Source organism: Tamandua tetradactyla, chromosome 1 (assembly GCF_023851605.1).
Source record: "Tamandua tetradactyla isolate mTamTet1 chromosome 1, mTamTet1.pri, whole genome shotgun sequence".
In the NCBI taxonomy this organism is placed as follows: domain Eukaryota; kingdom Metazoa; phylum Chordata; class Mammalia; order Pilosa; family Myrmecophagidae; genus Tamandua; species Tamandua tetradactyla.
This window is the reverse complement of record NC_135327.1, coordinates 20,928,348-20,945,932: the sequence shown is the minus strand read 5'-3', so window position 1 is coordinate 20,945,932 and position 17,585 is coordinate 20,928,348. Positions and strand designations below refer to the sequence as shown.

General features: G+C 45.4%; 1 protein-coding gene across 6 annotated transcripts in view; it reads left to right on the top strand.

Moving 5' to 3' along the window:
- The window catches only part of TM9SF4 (transmembrane 9 superfamily member 4), an 82,690-nt gene that overhangs the window by 61,243 nt on the left and 3,862 nt on the right, over positions 1–17,585 (top strand). For 5 of the 6 annotated variants that reach the window (XM_077111721.1, XM_077111729.1, XM_077111753.1 and 2 more), the window contains exons 4-16: positions 3,514–3,682; positions 3,784–3,913; positions 5,474–5,597; positions 6,971–7,089; positions 7,192–7,303; positions 8,600–8,670; positions 10,152–10,284; positions 11,152–11,233; positions 11,329–11,404; positions 12,927–13,010; positions 14,716–14,891; positions 15,420–15,483; positions 16,710–16,829. In XM_077111721.1, coding sequence (XP_076967836.1) covers positions 3,514–3,682; positions 3,784–3,913; positions 5,474–5,597; positions 6,971–7,089; positions 7,192–7,303; positions 8,600–8,670; positions 10,152–10,284; positions 11,152–11,233; positions 11,329–11,404; positions 12,927–13,010; positions 14,716–14,891; positions 15,420–15,483; positions 16,710–16,829 — 1,460 coding nt within the window. The remainder of the gene's footprint in view (positions 1–3,513; positions 3,683–3,783; positions 3,914–5,473; positions 5,598–6,970; positions 7,090–7,191; positions 7,304–8,599; positions 8,671–10,151; positions 10,285–11,151; positions 11,234–11,328; positions 11,405–12,926; positions 13,011–14,715; positions 14,892–15,419; positions 15,484–16,709; positions 16,830–17,585) is intronic. The other variant, XM_077111750.1, reaches the window with a different exon arrangement.

Here is a 17,585-nt window from a genome sequence, read left to right as displayed (position 1 = left end):
GTTGCTCTCTGGATAAAGATCAAACTTCTAGTGGGCCCACAGGCCCCTTAAGGTTTAGCTCTGACCTGTCTCTCTAAGAGCTCACTTCCAATCACTTTCTTTCTTGTTCTCTGCATGCAAGTACACAGGCCTTCTCGAGTTTACCATTCTTCCCCCATCCCCAGAAGGGCTTTGCACATACTATTCTTTTGGTCTACATTATTCCTCCCCTAGCTTTTTTCATAATTAACTCCTCTCTTCCTTTACAGTTCACTTCGAGTACCTTTCTTCAGGGAAATTTTCTTAAACCTACTCCCTCATGTCTAGAACAAATTCTTCTTTTTATACAATATATTCTCATTATTGTGATTATTTAGTCAATGTCTGTCTCCCACTAGACCATAAGCTCCATAAGTATGCCTGCAGGGCCTAGCTCTTGGCCCTTAGTAGGTGAGTGTTAGACCGAGTACATGTAGAGGTGTAGGTCCTGCCTTTTGACTTTGGTTGATCTCCATCAGCTTGCTCCGATTTCACGTCATCATAGTAGAATTGTTAGAATAGTATGATTGAAAATGCTGTTTGGTTTAATTGATGATCCCTAAGAGTAGTGCCTGCTAGTGTGACATCTAGCAGCGGGGTTCTCTGAGGCAGCAGGCATGGAGGGACATGCCAGTTCATTAAATAAAAAGAGATTTGGCTAAAAATCTCAGGTGTTGGGTTTCATCCCATTCCCCTCCCTTCCTGAGCCAAGTTCTGAAGACACAGAGATAAACAGCAAACAGTCTTTGCCCTGAAAGAGCTCATATAACATGGTCTTTCCCAGAAACTTCAGGTAATTATGTGACACCTGAGACTCAGAGTTAGAGCTTTGAAGCTATGAAAGTTAGCAATACCCTGTACAAGAACTGTTTAAAAAGTTGAAGTGATCAGACATTGAGTAGAGACATGAATGAAGCTGATCTGGATAGGACTAAGGTTTATTAGAAGACTGGGTAAAGGATGATATCATCCGTGTGTTAAAACTTCAACTTCTGCGTAAGACTAAAGGAAGAGATGTTTATTTGATGCAAAATTTATATTCTGGGTAGTGCATTTCCTAATTTAACTTTTTATGGACAGTTTAGTTAACACCATAAGTACATGGAATTTTGAATATGGCATGAGATGTTGTTGGTTTGTCCAGGTAACTGTGATGCCCCAATAAATCCCAGAGAGATTTGGACAATGAATAAAGAAACATTTGCAAAGTCCCCTTGAGGGAATGAGGAGAAAGGTGGCAATATTCAGCTTCCCCATTTGGAGAATTTCTGATATTCTAGCAAGCAGTGGGAATAACGAAATCAATTGGCTGAGCCCTCAATCTTAGGTGTTGCCCCTATGTAACTTATTCCTGCAAAGGATAGGCTAAGCTTACTTAAAATTAGCCTAAGAGTCACCCCCAGAGAACCTCTTTTGTTGCTCAGATGTGTCCTCTTTCTCTAAGCCAACGTGGCAAGTGAACTCCCTGCCCTCCCCCTCTACGTGGGACATGACTCCCAAGGGTATAAATCTCCCTGGCAGTGTGGGGTAGAATTCCTGGGATGAGCCAGGACCCAGTTCCATGGGATTGTGAGAGCCTTCTTGACCAAAAGAAGGAAGAAAGAAATGAGACAAAATAAAGTGTCAGTAGCTGAGAGGTTTCAGAGTCAGAAGTTATCCTTGAGATTTTTCTTGTGCATTAAATAGATATCCCCTTTTTAGTTTATGGTATATTAGAGTGGCTAGAGGGAAGCACCTGAAACTGTAGAACTGTGCTCCAGTAGCCTTGTTCTTGAACATGACTGTATAATGATATAGCTTTTACAGCGTGACTGTGTGATTGTGAAAACCTTGTGTCTGGTACTCCTTTTAGCTAGGGTATGGACAGATGAGTTAAAAATATGGATAAAAAAATAAATAATAGGGGGAACAAAGGTTAAAATTAATTGGGTGGGCCGTCCATGGTGGCTCAGCAGGCAGAATTCTTGCCTGCCATGTCGGAGACCCAGGTTCAAATCCCGGTGCCTGCCCATGCATAAAATAAAAATATAATAATAAATTGGATAGATGGAAATACTAGTGGCCAGTGAGGGGGTGTAAGGTATATGGTATGTATGAGTCTTTTCTTTTTTATTTCTTTTTCTGGAGTGATGCAGATGTTCAAAAAAATGATCATGGTGATGCATACACAACTATGTGATGATATTGTGAGTGATTGATTGTACACCATGTATGGGATATTTGTATGTTAAGAATGTTTGTTGTTTTAGCAATAAAAATATTTTTTTAAAAAAGAGCTCATAGGTAGGGGAGCCAGTAACATAAATATATTAGCAGATTGTGCACAGTACCTTCAGTGGCACATGAAAAGTACAGAGGTAAGGCTGGTGATACTTGTCTACCTACTCTGTGCCTGGCATTTTATTTGGATCAACTTCTTTATTCTCAGTGTAACCCTGAGTGGGTATAACACTGAGTGGGTGTAACACTGAGTGGGTGAGTGGGTGCTATTGTCATCCCCATTTTATAGATGAGGAAGTTGAGGCTCAATGAGGTTAAGTGACTGTATTAATTTCCTAGGCAGCCATAACAAATTACCTACAAACTGGATGGCTTAAAACAGCAGAAAATTATTATCTCACAGTTCAGAGGCTAGGAATCTGAAATCAAGGTATTGATAAGGCCATGTTCCCTCTTGATGTCTCCAGGGAAGAATCTGTTTCATGCCTGTCTCCTAGCTTTTTGTGGTTGTAGGTAATCCTTTGCATTCCTTGGCTTGAAGGCATATCACTCCATTCTACTCCTCTATCTTCAAGTGGCATTCCCTTGTCTGTATCTGTGACTCTTCTTATAAGGACATCAGTCATATTGTATTAGGGCCCAGCGTAATTCAGTATGACATCATCCTAACTTGATTACATCTCTGAAGACCTTATTTCCAAAATAGGCCACATTCATAGGTGAGGGTTTTAGAATTTCAACACATCTTTTGGGAGACACCAGTCAATCCCTAACAGTGACTTACCGAAGATTGCTCAACTAATAAGTGGCAGAGCCATGGTTCAAATGCAGATGGCTTTGGAATTCAGAACCCTCTCTTTTTACTGTTGCATGAAGCCACAGAGAGAATTTAGAGGAGGAAGTAAAGAGGTTAGAAAGGGCTTCCCAGAGAGAGTAAAATAGAAGCTGAGCTTGAAAGCAGAGGAGTTTCCCAGGAGCGTGGGGCAGGAAGGGCTCTCCAGACCCAGGGGCAACATTTTATGTGGTATGTTTGATGAGCTCTGAAGAGTTTGGTGGTGCTAGAGCATAAAGGAGGAGAAAAAAGAGACAGGTGGGAGGTTAGATGAGCAAGATGAGCATGAGCCAGATGGGGAAGAGTATTGAATGCCAGACTGAGGAACTGCTGAAGGCCCTGGAGGTCCGGTTTTGCCCTGCAGTTCTATGTCTCTGTGATTCTGCTGACCTCAGCAACCTCAGGGCTGAAGCTCTGAGCTCGATCTGTCTCTCTTATGGCAGGAGAGGTGCTGAGAGGGGACCGGATTGTCAACACCCCTTTCCAGGTTCTCATGAACAACGAGAAGAAGTGTGAGGTTCTGTGCAGCCAGTCCAGCAAGCCAGTGACCCTGACAGTGGAACAGAGCCGCCTCGTGGCTGAGCGGATCACGGAGGACTACTATGTCCACCTGTAAGTTGTCCTTTGCCCCCTACCAGCCTCATATTCACATAGGGGAGGGCAGTAATGGGAGAGGCAGACCAGAGGGACTGAGAGGGGCATTGGGTTTCCAGCATTGCTGACAACCTGCCTGTGGCCACCCGGCTGGAGCTGTACTCCAACCGCGACAGCGACGACAAGAAGAAGGAAAAAGATGTGCAGTTTGAACATGGCTACCGGCTCGGCTTCACAGATGTCAATAAGGTAGAGTGTCTTCTGCCTGCTGCATCAAAGGGCTGGGGGAGCTATATCCCACAAGTCAGGAGCACCTGGAACCACAAGGAGTGGGGAGCATTTAGCTCCAGGCTTGTAACACAGAAAAGATGGGAATCAACCAAGGCGAGTTTTTTCCTGGTACTCCTGGGTATAGTCTCTCACAAGTCCTAAAACCCTAAAAAAGCTGAAATTTCACCAGTATGGAGAAGAGAGGTCTAAGTAGTGGTCAAGAGCATGCAGGCTCCCTGGGTTCGACTTCTGCCTCCTCCATTTACTAGTCAGAGTGACCTTGACTTCCCCTCTGTTTCCTTATCTCTGAAGTGTATATAATAATGATGCCTGCCCTGCAGGGCTGTCCTGTGGAGAGATCAGACAATTCATGTAAGCACTTTGTAACGCAGCTCCTGGGAAATATACTGATACAGGCAGTAATTGTAATAGTTATTCTCTTTGCCTACCTTTCTGATTTTCTGAAATGAACATACGTTACTTAGGGAATAAGAACAAAAACCTTTATTTTGAAGCAAAGCTCCTATCCTCAAAGGGCTTCTGTCGTAATTGGGAAAAGAACTGACAGCTTAAGGCCCTGAATCTTACATCCCAATTACTTTCCACTGGCACTGGGTGCCAGAGGAGTTGAAAGGCAGCCCACTGTGTGTTCACGTTGTCAGGGAGGACGTAGACCTTGAAAAATAGATAGACTTGAGCTGCATGGAGTTGGGGGTGGATGGCATTCCACTTGTAGTGAATGCTGTGAACAGGTAGGCAGAGTGGGGACTGTTCATGGGGAAGGGGTGGGGGAGACTGGGTGAACTACAGTTACCGCTTCCACATCGCAGGGGTTAGGGCTGGAGCACCCCTGCCATCTGGAAAATCCGTGTGCATTTTTTTTACTTTAGTGTTTAGGAAACTCCTTAGCTGCCTCTTGATTGGCAGACACTGCCTCTTCTGTTACTTTTACATTATGTAGGCTAAACCTTGCATTAATTTTATTTTCAAACCAGCCTTTGCTGGCCAGAAAATCCATGGTAGACCTTTCACCTTCATTTTCCTTTAGGAAATCATATAAGGACTTAACTTTTTCTCATATGATGCCAAAGTCTACCGGAATGCCTTTTTTTGTAACAATCTTGCACATTTCTAGCCTTTGTGTGTTTGCTGGCCTTCACATGTCATTTGCGGCTTCTGCAAAACTCCTTCCAAATTCCCACTTGATTCTTATGCCAACCCACAGTATATTGAAACTGCAATGGGGAAAGTCACAATGTGGAAGGAATAACTAGTATATCTAAGGAGATGATGACAGCCAAATATATTAGGGTCAGATGATAGAAGGCCTTAGAATGCCAGGCTAAGAGATTGAGGCTTTTATCTGGTAAGCCCTGGAGAGCCTTGGAGAGCTTCTGACTAGGGGAGTGACATGCTGTGAGCAGTGTTTATGGAAGGTTCATACAGCTGGGCATGCTGGATGAAGGTAGTCTCCCTGGGTGATTTAGTGGTTGTTTATTGGCTACTAGCCATTTTGCTCTCTCTCTTGCTCCGTTTTAGATCTATCTGCACAATCACCTCTCGTTCATCCTTTACTACCACCGGGAGGATGTGGAGGAGGACCACGAGCACACATATCGTGTCGTACGCTTCGAGGTGATTCCCCAGAGCATCAGGCTGGAGGGTGAGTGGGGAGGTGTGACCAGAGGGGCAGGGCTGGCTGGGGCTGGGCAATACCCAGAGTCTTCTCACATACGAATCCTGAAGTACCCGCCAGGCTGAGAAGCCTGGGATATTGCACATAGGCCCGCCAGACTAGGGTTACTGCATTCCCATCAGAGAAGATCAGGGTGGGGAGCTTATGTCTGTCGTGTCCTGGGCCTAGGCACTTTACCATTCTTACCCCTCCTAGCAACCCCAGGAGGCATGTGGTGGTTACAGATTAGAGATCAGGGGCTCTGAAAAGTTAGTGACCTGGCCAAGATAAACAGCAAGTTAGGACTGTGCTGGGTCTCTTCACAGAAACCCCCCAGCTCACCCTAGATTGAAGAACAAGGAACATGGGTACAGGCAAAGCTGTTTACTGGACAGCAGATTTCTTTGTTTCACTCCCTCTTTGTGAGTGATTAGCATAAACTAAAATTTGCTTCAGCTCAGCAGTTGTGTGGGAATTAGAGAGCCCATCCCCAGCCACGATGGACCTGATAGGACTAATCAGCTTTACCTTGCCGTCAGCCCTTTTACGCCATGTACATTTTTCAGCCAGGCAGGCCTGGCCTTTCTCTACATCGGTGGTTTTCTGGTTCTTCTTCTTCTTCTTTTTTTTTTTTAAGCTGTGGAATGTATTTTTCAAACAAAATTTTAGCACAGTTGCAATATAAGACATAGATCCCATACTTTTAGAATGCCATACTAGCTCTCCATGTTTCATGAATTTCATGAGAACTGTTTTACTTTTACATATACAGATGTCATTTGACATTTGCTCTCCGCTGGCTCTTTGAGGTTAGACTGCATCTCCTTTTCTCAACATTTAATCTCTAGTACCCAGCGCAGTACTTGGCACCTAGTAGGTACTTACTATGTTTGTTGGGTGAATGAATGGATGGATGCCAGGATGAACAAATGAGTAAATGAATGAGTGGCTGAAGGAAACATCTGAGTTGATGGAATTACTAAAGTGCTAGAGGGACTGATTAAATAAATGACTGAATGTATGATAGGAAAGAATCCTTTATTTTTTTGTGTTGAGCATGGCTGATTGAGTGACTAAATGAATGTGTGAGTTGAGTAAAAGAATTGATTGACTAAGTGAAGGACTCAGACCCTCCCTCCCCATGTACTGTTCTTAAGGCCCTTTGAAAGGTCAGGCTGTAGGGAATACAATTTAAAAACCATTGTTGCCAACTGGGCTCTCAACTTCCACTCTGGCCCTGGAAGCCAAGTTACAGCAGCATTTAGCCCCCTTGGGTAGCCTCTGAGAGCAGCCCCCTGGAATAGCCCTTCAGTAGTGGCACTGGCCACCGCAGAAACAGACTGACACTCTGTCTCTCACAGACCTCAAAGCAGATGAGAAGAGTTCATGTACCCTGCCTGAGGGTACCAACTCCTCTCCCCAAGAAATTGACCCTACCAAGGAGAATCAGCTTTACTTCACCTACTCTGTACACTGGGAGGTGAGGAGGGACTGGAGCTTGAGGGCAGGGGCGGAGGGTTCTTGTCTGGGCAAGGAGTTTTCTAGCAGAAGGCCTGACTAAGTGCTTCATCCCCCCTGCCAGGAAAGTGACATCAAATGGGCCTCTCGCTGGGACACTTACCTGACCATGAGTGATGTACAGATCCACTGGTTTTCTATCATTAACTCCGTTGTGGTGGTCTTCTTCCTGTCAGGTGAGAGATCTGTGGGTTGATATGGGAGGGATAAGGGGCTGAGGCATCGCACATCACTTACGCTGTACATAAGTGAGCAAGAGTCAGTCTCTACTCTGGTGAGCTCACTAAAGGAAGAGTGAAACCATTCATTGATTCATTCAGCAAAGACTTTGTTCTTGCTCATTCTGTGCCAGGCGCAGTGGCAGATGCCAGAGATATACTATTTGGGCAAGCCCAATCCAGTCTCTGCACTTATGGATTTTATATTCTAGTGGTGGGAAGAGACAAAAAAGGAAACAAATAGTGGAGTTCCAAAGATTGAGAAGTGCTATGAAGCTGATAAACAGGGTGACCAGAAACACAGCAGTTGAGGAAAGGATGAAGTCTACTGCAGAGAAGGCCTCTCTGAAGGAGGAGGATCCACCATTCAAGGACCCAGGAAAGACTGTTAAGGGCCATGGCCCTGCAGTGCAGCAAGCTTGGTGAGAAGCCAGGTGGCAGGAAGATGATAAACAAGGTGGAGAATGGTGGACAGAGGTGGAATAAAACTGCTTATTTCAATTATCGAATGAGAAGTAAAAATAATGTTTGCTACTGTTTATTAAGTATTTACTGAGGGGCCAGCTACTATGCCAAGCATTTTATAAATATCTCAATCCTTAATGCCCCGCTAGCGAAGCCTTAAAAGGTTAAGTTAGTTAGCTAGAGGTCGTGCAGCCCGATCTCTTAGCCACTACATTGTGTTGCCTCGAGAGGTACACAGTGTGCTGTGGAGCTACAGATGGGTTCCTCTGACCTATTTGGGAGTATCTAAAGGTGAAGATACCCAGGCTGAGTCTTAAAGCATGAATAGGAGTTAGGGCAGGCAGGGCATGCCAGGCAAAGGGAATAGCCCAGGTAAAGGCTTGGAGGTGAGATAGAGATAATGTGAACTAATGACTAAAAGCACCCATAAGGTAGAGTGGGAGATGAGGCCAGAAAGTTGGTAGGACCATACCATGGAGGGGCTGGGATACTGTTCTCTCTGGAATAAAAAATTATGTCCTATGACCGCCCCCACCCATCCCAGCAGTCCTTTCCTTCCCCCACCTGGGGGATGACCCTCAGTGCACTTACTGCCTGGGTAGCTGGAGTGGAGCTGTGCCCAGGAAAGGACCTGAGGTGGCTATATGGCATTTCTGCTACAGGAAGCCATGCCTTGCTGCCTATCACACCATGAGACCAAGTCACAAGGAAGCATGAAGTGCAGAAAACAGGGTTGGCAGGTTGGCAGGTTGGCTGACAACCCTCCCTCACTCGCCCAACCTGTTTCAGGTATCCTGAGCATGATTATCATACGGACCCTCCGGAAGGACATCGCCAACTATAACAAGGAGGATGACATTGTACGTAGACTTGGCTGGGGATGGATGGACTTAGAAAGGACAATCTCAATATAGAAGGACTAGTAGTAGGGCTCCGGTAGTAGTTGAAGCTGTGTTTGTGTATGCGTGTGTGTGTGTGTATCATGTCTGTGCATGTGTGTGTGTGTAAGTGAATTAACATTCATAGAGTAAAGCTTAAATATTGAAAAGTATGGGGGTGAGTTTTCTATCTAACTACAAATGCAATGGAAGAAATCACAGAATGAAAATTTGGTTAGTTTGATTAAAAATGTAAAAATGGCTCTGCCTGCCAGAATGCATGAATAAACCAGAAGAGTGAAGTCACAAAACAGCATTTGCAACACACATTTTAAAAGATTGAATTAGTAGAGAATCTCCTGAAAGAAAAAATAAAACACCTAAAACTTCCAATGTGATAATGAACATAAGACAGGAACCAAAAATTCATAGACAAGGAAATACAAAGATCCGTACACATGTGGGAACATATTTTTACCAAAGTTTAACCCCACAAAATGCAATTAAAACTACCATGAGAAGAAAATCTTGAGCCATCAAAGTAGCACAGTTTGTTTCTTATTTTGATTTTTTTAATAATACTAATTGTTGGCAAGGTTAATATGCAACAAGAACCCATGGAAGTGTAAATTGCTGATTTTCTGAAAAGTGTAATTGGCAGTACTTATCAAGAACTGGAAAATAGTTCATGTTAATTCTTCTGGACTTTTCCCTAAGGAAGGCATTAAAAACTCAGACCAAGACTTTGTGTAGAAGTATTGAATGCAGCTTTATTTATAATTGAGGAAACTGGATATAGCCTAGTTCTCTGTAACAGTGGATTAGATAAATTATGATATAATCCTGTGATGAAAAATTGTACAGTCATTAAAATAGTGTCTTCAAAGAGTATTGACATGAGGAAATGCTCATGATCAAACATCAATTGAAAATGATGAAATACTAAGTAAATACAGTATAATCCCAACTCCATCATTTAAAAATCATATGTACATATACATATATACATATTTGAAAGCCTGAAGGAAATCTATCAAAACATGGTAACATTAAGTGGTGGGAGTATTAACCATTAAAATTTTATTTTTTATGTCTTTCTGTGTTTAAAATTTTTTTTTCTGTAATAAAATCATTTTTTGTACATTTGATTTTCATGCCACATACCAAAATTGATTTTACTTATTTTTTTTTTTCATGCATTAGGTTTGTGGGATTTTGGAGATTTTCCTTTTCCATAGCTACAGCTGTCATGTTTGTACCCTCTTTTTCCCATGTACAGTTCTGTAAGAAGCATTTTTCCACATCGTTTACACTTCTTTGTTCTCTGGCTGTTAAGAGCAGAGCCAGTTGACACCTAAGGGACCCTCAGCCTGGGTTAAGGGACATGGATCTTGGGGGGTGGTTCCTGCAAGAATTGGTTCCTCCTCTACAAAGCAGGCTCATTCTCTGACCCTTTGTTCCAGGAAGACACCATGGAAGAGTCTGGATGGAAGCTGGTGCACGGTGATGTCTTCAGGCCACCCCAGTACCCCATGATCCTCAGCTCTCTTCTGGGCTCAGGCATTCAGCTCTTCTGTATGATCCTCATTGTCATCTGTAAGTGGGCCCAGTGGGATTAGGTGTGGGGGCCAGTAACCAGAGGAACATGGGACCTAATTCTGAGGCATGGCCACCTCTTGCACTTACCTCAAGGAGAGCAAGGTGGGCTTCCTTCCCTAGAGAAGGGGGCCAAGCCCTCGGCACCAGGTGGTCATCATCATTCCTAGACCAGACAGAGCCATCCATCTCAGCAAGAGGGCTGGGTCCTCTCCACCTCGGGCCCTTCTGCCTGGCTCTCCAGCACTATTTACAGTACCCACCACGGCCACTTTGTCATTAAAGCCACACATCAGCACCATGAGGTTGGCCACCTTTGCAGTTGAATCAGGCATGGTGCAGAGGTTAAGTGCCTTGTTCAAAATCACAAATAGATAGTCAGTGCCAGGGCTAGGATTGGAATCAGGACTTTTTTCTTAAATAAGAAACATGTGTAATAGTTATAGTCAACACTAGAATAAGTTTACCTAGATTTGTGTCTCACCCTCATACCTCCAAGCTTTGTGACCTTAGGTAAGCCAGTTAGTGTCTGAATTTCAGTATCCTCATCTGAAAAAGTGAGACACTAACCTCCACCTTGCAGGTTCAGTAGGTAGATTTAGTGAGCTAGCATTCATAACACTCTCAGCCCAGTCCCTGGCTCATCACAGGCACTTTTGGGGCTGGAAGCTACAGTTACTAGTAGGCCATCCGTGGCCCAGAAGCTGCTTCAACCCTCTGAACCCCAGTGAAGACCCATTTTTCTCTTGTGGAGGGGAAGGGACTATACTGTGGGGAAGGGCAAGATCAGAAGGCAGCCTCATCTAGTTCCATCTGCCTGGGGCCTAGGGATCAGCCTCTGTGACTTTCTCTCCCCTCCGTCCACAGTTGTGGCCATGCTTGGGATGCTGTCACCCTCCAGCCGGGGAGCCCTCATGACTACGGCCTGCTTCCTCTTCATGTTTATGGGGTAGGTGTAGCCGTGTGGGCTCTTGGGGACTGGCACAAGTCTCCTTCCCCCAGCTAAGAAGTTCGTCACTATGGCTTGCTGTCATTTTCCCACAGGGTGTTTGGTGGATTCTCTGCTGGTCGTCTTTACCGCACTCTAAAAGGCCATCGGTGGAAGAAAGGAGCCTTCTGTGTGAGTGTCCTACAACCCCCTAGTGTTTGATGGGTAGTGGAGGAGTTTTCTGGGTAGAGGCTGGAAGTCCAGAAATTGGAGCAGCTAAAGAGGCAGAGCATTGGCAGACGTGGGTGGGGATTTTAGGGCCACAGCTGAGCAGCAGCACAGTGTGCTTAAGACCAGGAACACTGGGCTCTTATCCATAGGCTCACTTTGGAACCTCGTAAGGCCTTTAGTTGCTCAACTATAAAATGAGGGGATTGAGTTTAGATATATTTTAGCCTACATTGTTCAGTAGTTCAAGCAAAAGGGAAAACTAGGGCACTCAAAGTAACAGGGGCCGAACTCAGGTATCAAAGTTTAGGGTCAAAAACTGATCAACAACTTAGGGAGAATGCCCTGCATAACAGAATAAAGAGAACTGCCTGTCAGGGACAGGAGGAGCCAGGCACACATCACTATCAGCCTGTTTTCCAGACTTCTGCCCTGCTGTCCTGATGGTAAAGAGAGATCTTAGCAGCAAAAAAGACCACAGAAACTGGAAGGAAGCTGTAGGTAGACCTCCTCGCCTCCCGGGGAACCCTGAATCACTTCTTGGGCCCAAGAAGAGAAAGTGAGAGCCATGAGGACAAGGGAAACCCTTGGGGGCCCAAACTAGTCCTAGCATTCTGAAACCATTTTCACAGCAGATGAAAACACGAGAGCTCAGGCTGTCTAAGCTCTGGACATATCCTTAGCACATAGTTAGCCCTGAGTAAAGAGGCATGATGGTGATTATTCTGATCAAAGAAAGGTTCCTGAATTCTTGATACATCAAGCGTTTTTCTCAGCATAGTGTGCTGAGACCCAGGATCTAGAGAGGAGTAAACCCTTCTTCCCCTGGTAAGGTTCTTGCCTGACGAAGTCTTCCATCAGATACCATCTAGTGTCTCCCTCAAATGTCCCGCACCAACCCAGTCTCTTTTTCCCAAACCCATTCCTTGCACCATCCTCTGTCTAGGGCCCCAAGCCAGAAACCTGGATAGCTTCCTTTTTTCCTTCCACTCCCTTCTGCCTGGCCTCCTCTCAGATACCAGGTGTTGAGGATGTTCATGAGTTCCCTCCACCTCTCCGTCTCCAGGGTTCTGGCCCAAGTTTAGGCATCTTTGCCCCTCTCCTGGACCCTTGACTGTCTTGGCCCTCCCTGGTCTCTCCACAAAATTCTGACCCTTTTCTTGTGACCACATAGCAGCCCACAGCTATGTGGATATATGGTTTTTCCTTGGACGTTTGCCAATGCTATCCTCTCTGCCTGGGCTACTGTCTCCCTTCTCACCTGGCTAACATCATTTCATCCTTTAAGTCTCAGTTCCCACATTTCTCTCCTGGAAGCTTCCACATCCCTCCCCCTCCCCAGTCTGTCCTCATTATCCTCCTTTGTGCTTCAGGGGAGCCTGGGCAGAGAATTGTGCTTACAAGTAGTGCCATGTATGTTTCTCACACATGGGCCAAGTAGGAGCACTCTGGATATAGCCCTCCAACCTGGCCCTCTTGCTTCCAGACTGCAACACTATACCCTGGTGTGGTTTTTGGCATCTGCTTCATATTGAATTGCTTCATCTGGGGAAAGCACTCATCAGGAGCTGTAAGTATCCTCCCCCTCCCCACCCCACCCCACCCCACCACCCCTTCCCAACAATTGTGCTCATCCCTACTGCCCCAGGTCACTTCCTGCTGTTCTTCTTCCCTTTTCTGAGTCCCCAGAGTTCTGTTCCCAGCCCTGGGTGTTGAGGGCTGGCTGGGGTTTCCCCAGCCCTGCCCATCCATCTGCCCATGGCCTGGCCCTGGCTTCCTGTGGGCTCTTTCAGATAGCTGGCCAAAGGTCACTTCTCTAAAGGGAGGTTTCCACAATCCAGGGGCCAAGTGGGGAATTTCCCTTTGTTCTCAACCAAGGGTGAGTTGCCTGGTGAAAGTATAGTAGGTCAATATCCTCAAACAGGGCTCTTCTCCATAGTGTCCCTCCCCTCAGCACCAGTCCCCGAAAGTGGAGGCAGTAAGGATGGGGAGGGTGAGACTGTCTCTCCCTTACAGCAGAGATTCGGCCAGCCCTGGTCCATTACTAGCAGCTGCCTGGGATGTGTCAAGTAGAATTTTGAGCTCAGGGAGGGGATACAAGTCTTGATCAGTGACCAGGGCTGCATTCAGGGTGGGTTTGGCAGGAATTTGCCATCCTAGCCTTAGCAGGTAGAGCCATCTCTCTTCTACCTGCAGGTGCCCATTAAAGGCCACGAATGAGTCTCCAAGTCCAGCCATGGGTTCTTTCCCAGCAATCAAGGAGCAACCCTCAAGAAAGATAGGGTCATGCTGTTCTTTCTTACTTCCTCTATTTTTTATACCTGTGTTCCTTCCTTCTGCCTTTGAACATTTTTCACCCAATTATAAACTATATACTCATTGTAGACACTTTGGAAAGTACAGAGAAGTTATAGAAGAAAAGAAAACTAACCCATAATCCAGCCACCCAGAGATAGATATTGGATAGATGTAGCTCTTTAGTATATGTTTCAGTCTTTTTTACTTTTTTATAGAGATATATAAAATGGAATTATATAATTTTAAAATTATAAAATAATAGCAAACATTTGTATGGTCCTTAAGCATTGTTCTAAACACTTTACATATATTAATTCATTTCTTCCTTTTTGTACAATTCTAGCAAAATCTTAATACTGTACGTAGGAGCACAAAAAAAAAAAAAGAAAAACAGTTCTAATCCCACATATTCCACCCAAAGAAGTATGGTTAACTTTTTTGTATAGGCCTTTTCAGGCATATATACATATAAATATTGGGATGTTTTTATTAAAATGGAGTTCTTCAATACATAGTTTTATAACCTATTTTCACAACAGTATATTGTGTTTTAACAAAATTAGAAATACTGTGCAGTTTTGTTTTTCTTTTTCTTGTTTTTCTTCACTTAACTTTCCACACTTAATTTCCCTTCTCTCCTTTGTGTTCTCAGTCTCTTCCTTCCCTGTTCTTTCCTTCCTTCCTTCCTGGATTATGAGCTCCTCTGGGATGCTGTGGTTCCTTCTTTACTAGGATTTCAAATGGCATTCCCTGTCTGTACTCCGCTTTTCCCCCAGGGCTGCAGTCAACCCTAAGAGGCTCTGCCCTGGAACACAGGGGCCCTGGGGCAGAGCTGTGTGTACATTCCCTTGCCTACCATGGTGGCCCTGCGTATGTGTGACCCCTTCTTCCCTGGAAATCAAGGAGGTTCCCCTCCTTGCATATGGCTTCCACTCCAAACAGCAGGGCCTTGAGTCTCACGAGCACTCTTTCTGCAGGTTCCTTTCCCCACCATGGTGGCTCTGCTGTGCATGTGGTTCGGAATCTCCCTGCCCCTTGTTTACTTGGGCTACTACTTTGGCTTCCGCAAGCAGCCATATGACAACCCTGTGCGCACCAACCAGATTCCCCGGCAGATCCCCGAACAGCGGTGGTACATGAACCGATTTGTGGGGTGAGTCATCGGGCAGAGGCAAGGGCAGGGAGTTTCCAGAGTGGGCAAGACCAGCACACCATCCTGAGCCCCAGGAGGACATGGAAGAGAATCTTCCTTGCCGAGGGATGCTCTGACTAATGTTCCTGTACGCCGGCAGGCTCTGGTAGACTTCATAGAAGCTTAGTTTCCGCTCCAGGCTTAAAAGGACCAGGTTGTAGCCAGACACAGTGTCAACTTAGGAACCAGAACAGGGAAGGAGAGGAGGGGTGAAAGGAGATGGAAGAGGGTGAAACAGAGTAAGACCATCACTTGGACCTAAAGCAAGTCAACTCACCTCTCTGTAACTCAGTTTCCCCATCTTTAAATTAGAACTGTGCCTACCCTGCTTACATCTCAAGGGATTATAATGGTTAGAAAAGCATGCCCAGAGAGTTGGGATTCACCACACCCATGTAAGCTCTCTCTTTTGTGCTGGTTTGGGAGGGATCTTGGGGTTCCCAGTGGCCGAGGTCTCCCAGCAGCATTAACCCTCCCCTTCTGCTGCAGCATTCTCATGGCTGGGATCCTGCCCTTTGGCGCCATGTTCATTGAGCTTTTCTTCATCTTCAGTGTGAGTACCGTTGCCTGCTCCCCACCCCACCACCATTACCCACTTTAGCCTGATCTCTATCCCTACATTTAAGTGCTCTGCCTCTTACTGCCTGTGGGATTTCAGATGGGCCACTTAACCTCTCAGAGTCCTCACTCTTTACCTAAAATAGGGTCACAGTCCTGTCTCTTAGAATGGCCGTGAAGGTTAAATGTGATGGGCCATGTGTACAGGGCCCCAGTAAATAGAAACTGCTTCAGTAATTTACAATCAATAACTGTAATTATTAATATCAATGTTGCATCTCTTTTGCTTTCTGGGTCCCTATGTGTCTTTACCTGTCCAAGCTCCTGAAAACTCTCAGTAAAGTGGGGGGAATGATCCCTAGTGCATAGGATCATTGTGAGGCTGAAATGAAATCGTGTCTGTAAAAGGTGCAGTGCTTGGCATTCCAGAAACACTTGTCAAACAGTAGCTGTTGTGATAATGATTACTCCTGTCCCAGGAGTGCCCTTGTAGCCAAGACGAAAGCTGGCAGAATGGCTCTTAAGGCCAAGTAAGTCTGACTGAGTCATTGCCCAGCACAGATAGTACCTTGCACCAAGTCAGTATTGGATGAGCATCTTCGTCCTCCAGGTTGGTCCGTCCTCTCCCTGCTAACTGCCTCACCCACGCTGTCTAGGAAAAGTGTCAGTGCATGGGTTGGCTGCTCTTGGCCCCATATGTGCCTCCCAGGGTGTAAAAGGCCAAGCTTTCATAGACTCACATGAGGTGATATATATAAGGCACACAGTGCAGTGCCTAACACCTGATGAGCCTTCCCACAGTGGTGGTGGCTGCTGTTTACTTTTTTTTTTTTTTGGCATGGGCAGGCACCGGGAATTGAACCCAGGTCTCCAGCATGGCTGGTGAGAACTCTGCCTGCTGAGCCACCATGGTCCGCCCTGCTGTCTATTTTTGATTGGGATGGGTGGTCATTATTTTCCACAAGCTGCTGCATTCAGACTGGGACTTACCCAAAACAAGGTCAGCTATGCCCCAGCCCCCCACTAAGAACAACCTGGCTCACCCTTTGTTCTAGGGAGGAGGAGCCAGTCAGAGCCACATGCCAGATCTACTGAGCATGTCCTCCTGGTGTCTCCGTTCCTTCCCTGAGGTGGCATCCCTGAGAATAGGCAGGGTATGCCAAGGGAAGGGGACCTGGGTGGAGGTGAGTCAGCTGAAGGCCAGCTGTGATGTGTCCACAGGCAATCTGGGAGAATCAGTTCTATTACCTCTTTGGCTTCCTGTTCCTCGTCTTCATCATCCTAGTGGTATCCTGTTCTCAAATCAGCATCGTCATGGTGTACTTCCAGCTGTGTGCAGAGGTGAGGGGAATGGGGCCAGGATGTGGGAGAGGGGAGTTGGGGCCTGTGTTGAATGGGTCATTAAAGCTGTGCAGCTGCTAGCTCTGGGTTTCCCGTGTGGCCCCCCCTTCCTCGCTCTAAGGTCTTGGGCAAGTAAGTCACTTCACCTCCAAACCTCCGTTTCTTTAGCCTTAGACTAAAGTTAACGATAACCATTTTGCAACATAATTGTATGGGGGAGTTACTGTGCTGAATGATAAGACAATAGGTTTGTCAATACCGAGTCCACTCCAGTAGTATTTTTCCAATAGGCTGTTGTAGGTTGGGTGACTTGCCTTTCCTCTGGAGAATAGCTCTTTGTAGAGTGGCTAAAGCAAGAGCTCTGGGACAGATTATCTGAGTTGGAGTCCTGGCTCCTCCACTTAGCAGCTCTGGATCTTGGGCAAGTTTTATAATCTCTTAATGCCTTCTGCTCCTCAGTAAAACAGGGAAGGTAATAGTACCTAACTTAGGGGTCCAATACAGGATTAAATGAATTAGTTCATATACAGCATTCAGAATGGCGTCTGGCAAATGGTGAGAATTTGCTCAAGAACTCTTAGTTGTTATTACTGTTCTTTTATTGTTGATATATTTTTAAATTGAGGTAAATTTTAGAAACAGTGAAATTGATCCTTTTTAGTGCAGTTCTGTGGGTTCTTGGGAACATATAGTTGTGTAACCACCATCACAGTCAAGATATAAAACATTTCTGTCACCCAAATATTATTGTTCTTA